This window comes from Colletotrichum higginsianum, chromosome 9 (assembly GCF_001672515.1).
Source record: "Colletotrichum higginsianum IMI 349063 chromosome 9, whole genome shotgun sequence".
Lineage (NCBI taxonomy): Eukaryota > Fungi > Ascomycota > Sordariomycetes > Glomerellales > Glomerellaceae > Colletotrichum > Colletotrichum higginsianum.
This window is the reverse complement of record NC_030961.1, coordinates 899,652-906,463: the sequence shown is the minus strand read 5'-3', so window position 1 is coordinate 906,463 and position 6,812 is coordinate 899,652. Positions and strand designations below refer to the sequence as shown.

The 6,812-nt window shown below is 47.1% G+C and overlaps 1 protein-coding gene across 1 annotated transcript; it reads right to left on the bottom strand.

Annotated features, from left to right (window-relative positions):
• Window positions 1–2,147: 2,147 nt before the first annotated feature.
• On the bottom strand, window positions 2,148–6,313 carry CH63R_12512 (Pol protein; the record flags this gene model as incomplete). Its single annotated transcript, XM_018307486.1, has 2 exons — window positions 2,148–5,518; window positions 5,611–6,313. 2 exons carry the CDS (start codon window positions 6,311–6,313, stop codon window positions 2,148–2,150), a joined length of 4,074 nt encoding a protein of 1,357 aa, XP_018151903.1.
• Between the last annotated feature and the right edge of the window lie 499 nt (window positions 6,314–6,812).

Sequence of the window (6,812 nt, the reverse complement as noted above, 5' to 3'; positions counted from 1 at the left end):
CGGCTCGTGGGAGTACACCAGCGCGTCGCGTGCGAAGGGTTGATTCAGGAACCTCAAAGGTGGAGGCAGCTCTTCGTACAGACATTTTTGGGTCTTTTTGGATAGCTTGGAGGGCAAGGATAATACGGCTTTCTTTAGAAGAAGAAGTCATGTTCGTACGTGGAGGAAAGTAGGTGTAAAGGTTTAAGAGGTAGAAAGGCAGTGGACGTGCGCAGCTCACTATGATGCGCAGCTCACTATGCACGTACGTTAGTACTATAACTATTTATAATTATACTCTTAGAGAGTAAATAAATACTACTAAGAATTATACTAAAGATTATATAAGAGGTCTTAGAAATTAGAAGAAGTTTAATAGTAACTACTATAATACTATTAGAATACCCTAAGTTCTTTATATTTCTTAAGTAGTTTAAATTAGGAGTTATTAGAAAGAGTCTTCTATTAAGCTTTAGCTACTTATTTAAGATTAACTTCTAGTAGGTAAGTTTCTACTTACTAATTATAATTTTATTTTAAATTTACTTCTATTACTCCTTTATAAAGTTAGAGGTTTTTTAATTATTATTAACCTTCCCTATAAGAGTATATTATAAGTAAATATATTAGTAAATAGTCTAATTATAACTGCAACTATAAGAGTATATAATCTTCTAAGTCTTATAAGTATTTACTTATTTATTAAATTAACTAGTAAGTATTAAGTATGTATTAGCTCTAAAAGAGCTCTTCTTAATTATATTATTATAAATTATAATACTAAAAATTTATTCTAACTCTAAGACTAAGAGTATTAAGTATTCTAGCTTAAAATTTTTAATATATATTTTATATATATATTTACTTTAAATTAAATTTAACTTAATTTAAATTATATTAAAGAAGTTCTTTACTATAAGTTTGCCTTAAATCTTAGGAATATTATAAGTATAAATTTAAAAGTAGACTACTTACTAGTCCTTATACTAGTATATAGAATTTACTCCTCTCTTTATATACTTAAGGACTTATGTTACGGTCAGATATCCGACAGTGGTGTTTCTGCTAACAGATAGCTGAGGTCAGTACTCAATGAACAGTGCTGGGGCCTTGCTGGCTTGTTGGAGGTCTTGTTGGGGAGGATGCGGTGATCAGTCGTATACTCAAGGCGTAGGTAACTTGTCGTAGTCACAACAGAAGGATAATCTAAGAGTCACTTATGGTAGAGTGAATCACGAAGTTGATTGCTGAAGAGCTATGGAAGGTAATCTATCTATGTGGAATGAATGTCCTTATATCCTATTGACCTGTTGTTGGATCACTTCTCGTTGTTGGTGATCCTTGGTGTTGGATCAGTTCAGTGGCTCACTGATCCTTGGTGCAGGATCATGTTGGATCACCAGTGATCCAGACTGATCCATCACGTGACCTTCCCTAGTTCTTCCGTTCCGTCGTTCGGCCTGCGCCGTGCGCCTGCATACATGAGTGCCTCTCTGCCCTGCTGTTCGCGCCAGGGGTCGTTCCAGGCTGCAACAGTCACCAACCGGATTCGGGTCGTAACACCAGGTCTCCTCTTCAAAGGTCTGAGTCCCGCAGACCGCTATAAGTAGGTCGTCTCTCCCAGGTTGGGGAGGTGTTAATCGTGCTTCCTTAATGATGCTGACACCATGTCCGGTCGCGTAGCTAAAAGAAAGGCTGATTCCGAAATTTCTCAGAAAACACGCGAGCGTCGTTCTCTTGCCGAAGCGGTTGAGCGCCACGGAGTCGACGTCATGCCTTGCACTCATTGTTTCAAGTCCAACAAGGTCTGTAAAATGGCCGAAGAGTCGTCGCGATGCGGCGAGTGCATCCGTACCGGTCGCAGCCAGTGCGATGGGAATAATGTCGCGAACGCCTGTGAGTTTTTCTTTCCTGATTTTGTCGTCTTTGGCTAACTTCTGTAGTGAGTCGCTGTATGTCGGAGCAGCGCAAGATTGAGAAAGAGGAACGTGAGGCGGAGGAGGAAATGGAGGTTCTTCAGGTGCAGTTGTCTACTGCCCTGGGTCGTTTATCTCGTTTGCGGAAGCAGAAGCGATTTCTGAAGGATCGTGGGTCCGAGTTGATTCGTCGGGGTCTTCAATCTTTGGATGAGTTGGAGGCTCAGGATCGGGAGGTGGCGGAGGCCGAGGCTAGGGTCGAGCAAGATCTCGTCTCCTGGGGTGCCGGCGAGGTGTTTGACTGGAGTTCTCTGGGCGTAGGGTCGGACTTTGCGGAGCTAGGTCCCTTGAGTCCTTCTCGTGGTACTGCTGAAGGGCCTGCTGGGAATGTTGGAGGTTCTTGACTGGTTCCCATGAGTTGTCTTCGTGTCCGTAGCCTTTCCATTTTATGAGATACTCGTCATGACCATTTTCGTTCCTATGGTCGATGATTCGTTCGACTTCGTACTCTGGTTCGTGGGTTTCCACGATGATGCAGTCTTCTGTGTGTGATCCGCGTGGTGCTGGTTCGAGTAGAGCGATGTGGAAGACTGGGTGGATTTTCATCGTGTCGGGGAGCTTCAGCTTGAAGTTGACGTCTGAGATTTTTTGGATGATTTCGAAGGGTCCAAGTTTTTTGTAGTCGAGTTTGTCGCTTGGTCGCTTCGTCTTGATGTTTCGGCGTATGAGGTACGCGCTATCTCCCTCTTCGAAGGATGGTCCCGTCATCCTTGATGGGTCTGAGTATTTCTTCATTCGTGCCCTAACAAATTCCAAGTCTTTGGCGATGTTTTCCTGGAGTTCTCGTAGCTTGTTGTAATCAGCCACGGCTTTCAAGGCTCGTGGTCCTTGCCGAGGTTCTCCATATGCGGTGGGTTGAAATCCGTAGTTGAGGTAGAAGGGCGAGTGAAGGGTGCTTTCTCCGATAGCACTGTTGTAGGCGAATTGGGCCATGGGTAGCAGTGGTACCCAATTGTCTTGGTCGTAGTTGACATAACATCGTAGGTATTGTTCAAGGATCTGGTTGATCCGTTCGGTCTGTCCGTCGGTTTGCGGGTGGAAAGCGGTCGACAGCTTGTGATCAGCTCCTAGTTGCGAAATCAGGGATTTCCAAAACTTGGATGTGAACAGTTTGTCTCTGTCTGACACAATTTCTTTCGGCAATCCGTGGTTGCTGATGATGTATTTCAAAAATGTGTACGCGAGGCCTTCTGCCGTGCTTGATTCCAAGTACGGGATAAAGTAGGCGTACTTTGTAAGTCGGTCGACGATAACTAGTATACTGTCATACCAGGTTTTCGTGAGTGGTTCTCTTGACTTTGGGAGTTTGACGATGAAGTCCAAAGAGATCGAATGCCATGCTTCTGGTGGGATTGGCAATGGTTGTAGCTGTCCGTAGGGTTTGTGCGGACTGTTCTTGCTTTTCTTGCACATCTCGCAATCCTTGATTGCGGAAGCCACTTCTGCTCGTGTGACTTTCTTGTCGTAGTGTTGTCGAATTCGCTTGAATGTTTTCGTAACTCCTTGGTGTCCGTGTGCGCGGGCGCTGTGAATTTCTCTGATCTGTTCAGGTGTCATTCTGCCAGTCGTGCTGGTATTGACACGGGTGCCGATCATGATGAGTTTCTGTGCGGGCACTAGGTCGCCTTTGTCGTCTTGCTTCAAGATGACAAGAGTTTCGTCTGGTACCGGGGTTTCGTGGTCCGGTCTTCGGCTCAGGGCATCAGCTCTGCCGTTTTCTGTTCCTTTGACGTAGATGATCCGAAAGTTGAATTCCGAGAGGAATTCTGACCATCTAATCTGTCGCTTGTTGAGGGCTTTCGATGTCGTGAAGTGGGCTAGGTTCTTGTGATCGGTGTAGACCTTGACTTCATGCTTAGTGCCAGAGAGTTGAGGTTTCCATTCTCTGAAGGCTTCGATAATTGCCATGAGTTCTTTGTCGTGGATCTGGTAGTTGAGCTCGGGTCCGCTGAGTTTCTTGGAAAAGAAACCGCAAGGGTGCAGTCTTCCTTCCTCGTCGCGTTGTCCGAGTTGTCCACCGATGGCGTAGTCCGAGGCGTCGGTCTCAAGTTCGAAGGGTTTCCTAGGGTCTGGGATCATCAGGACAGGTTCGGATAGAACTTGCTGCTTGATGTCTTCGAAGGCTTTGTCTTGTTCGTCAGTCCATTCGAAAGTGGTGTTTTTGCGTGTGAGCTTGATGAGGGGGTTGATTTTGTCGGAATATCCTTTGAGGAATCGTCGATAGAAGTTGACGAATCCGAGGAATGATTGGATGTCCTTGACATTCTGGGGTCGAGGCCAGTCCTTGACTGCCGCGATCTTCTTGTCGTCCATGCGGATTTCACCAGGGGTAATGGTGAATCCGAGGTAGTCGACTCGTTGACTGTGAAATACACTTTTCTCGGGTTCTACCAGGAGCTTGGCTTCTTGCAGCTTCTGTAGTACCTTGTGAACGTGTTCCTTGTGAATTTCGAGTGTGGGCGAGAAGATGAGGATGTCGTCGAGGTAAACGACAACGAATACATCCAGGTATTCTCGTAGGACATGGTTGATCATAGTTTGAAAGGAGGCGGGGGCGTTGGTGAGTCCGAAGGGCATGACGAGGTATTCGTAATTGCCTCTTCGTGTGCGGAAGCAAGTCTTCCATTCTTCCCCTTCCTTGATTCTGATCAGGTTGTAGGCTCCTTTAAGGTCGAGGGCTGTAAACCATTTGGCTCCGTAGAGTAGATCTCGAAGTTCTGTGATGAGAGGTAACGGGTAGCTATTCTTGATTGTGATGTCGTTGAGCTGTCGGTAATCGACACAGAGTCGTAGCTTGCCGTTCTTTTTGGGTACAAACAGGATAGGGTATCCTGCTGGGGATGTCGATGGTCGAATGTAACCTTTTCTGAGGTTTTCGTCGATGTACTTGTCGAGTTCTTCCCGCTGGTTTTCATTAAGTCCGTAGAGCTTATGAAATTTCGGGTGTTCCCCTTCCTTGATGGGAATCTCATGGTCCCAAGGACCATGTTCTGGTAAGCCTGTTTCCAGTTCTTCGGCAAACAGCTTCTTGTAACTGCGGTATTCTGCGGGGATTGGGGAGAGTCGTTCCTCTTCCCGCTGATCGTTGATAAAGGATTCGAATCGCTCATCTTTCATAGGTTCGATCCGTTTGACGTAGGCGACGTATCTCTGTCGTCTGTGTTCACCCGGGGGTTGCGGCATGCAACGCGCTTCCGTGGCTGAATCTCTCCATCGAAGTTGGTTGGCCTTCCAACTGATGTCTGGGTCGTGTTTTCGTAGCCATGGGACTCCTAGGATAACGTCTAGTTGTCCTATCTTTGTGATGTCGAAGATCAGCTGTTCTTGACGACCATGGATAACCATAGAGAGTTGCGCGGTCTCCTTGCTGATGGTGCCTCCGTCGTACTCAACCGTTTCTCCTTCCACATTCTGAAGAGCGTATGGCTCGTCCTTGAGTCTCCATGCAATTTTTCGTTGATTAATCAATCGTGGTGACATGAAATTTGCTTGGGCTCCACTGTCGATCATGACCTGTGTGGGCTGCCCATCGATGATGGCTTCCAGGAAGAGATGTCTGTCGTCTTCCCTGGTTGCGGCACATAGGGACTTCTTGTGTTGTGTCGCCGTCTGCGGTCCCTCTGCAGTTGGCGTCCCTAGTTTTTTGACTTCTTACTGGAGTTCTTTCCTTTGATCTGTGTTCTCCAGGCTTGTGCTTTTCCTTCGTAATGGTACTTGCATTTGTCGAACATGCAGTCTGACCAGTGCTTGGTGATATGATTGACACAAGGCATGGGATGCTTTGGGCTTGGCTGGAAGCAGAGCCACTTAGTGAGATATTCCTTGACTTCCCATGTGTTGAGTTCCGAGTCTTGGTAGGCCTTTGGGATAGGCTCTCGTCCTTGTCGTCGGGGGTAGAAGGCATATTCTTCTTTCGAGCGGAGGTGAGTCTTGCATTCGTCGTATATGCAGTCTGCCCAGAAGATTCTGTAGTGTCGTTTGTGTGTCAATTCAAGTAGTTCGTCATCTCCAAACAGGGGTTTCTCCTGAATCTGAACTTCAGGTCTGTTGTTGGCGTCAACGTCCTCTGTACCATAGAAGCGTACTTCTTGGTTGTTGTGCGTTTTGTCGACGTTGGGTCGTTGGTTGAGCGGGGCGTGACCGGTGCTTGGGTATGTCTGCGAGGCTAAGGGTTCGTCCGAGTCGATGTCATTGCCTTCGTCGATCTCGTACTCCTGTAGCTTTATCCTGTCGTAGGGGTCGAGGTTTCTGAGTCTCTGTCTTATCTCTTGCTTGATTTTGAGATTGGGACTCTTGGATCGAGTCGAGCTTCTGGTTCGCCGGAGCTCAAGGAGCTGCTCGGCTGCTCGTCGTTCCATCTTGCTTGGTGGGAAGAATTCGTCCAGCGATTCTCCCGAGTCGGAGGTGTATTCGGAGCTCGTTCGTTCTCCGAGGACCTCGATGGTTTCTTGGGGGGTCTTCTCCCTGATGTTGAGTTGTGGTCGGGGGAATGGGGTTTTCGCTTGTTTTCTTCCCACAGCCACTATCTTGGTGAGTCGGCTGGTTAGGCCTACTTCTTCTTGTACCGAGCTGGCTAGGTCTTCTTCGAGCGCGAGTTGCTTCTGGTAGTCGCCTTGGGCCTGGATTCTTTGTTGTAACCGGGCCTTGATGGCCTGGAGGGTCTCTGGCATGTTGGGACTTCCCAGTTGTGCTTGCGTGGCATCTCGTGCTTGGATGAGTTTCGTTATAAGCTGTTGGTTCCGTTTTTCCATGGTCTGAATGTCTCCGTTCTTGGATTTCCTGGAGACGGCCACGGTTTTGTTCTTCGGCTCCTTTGGGTACCAGCCTGCTTGTTCCTTGCCGTCCTGGTGTGTAGGG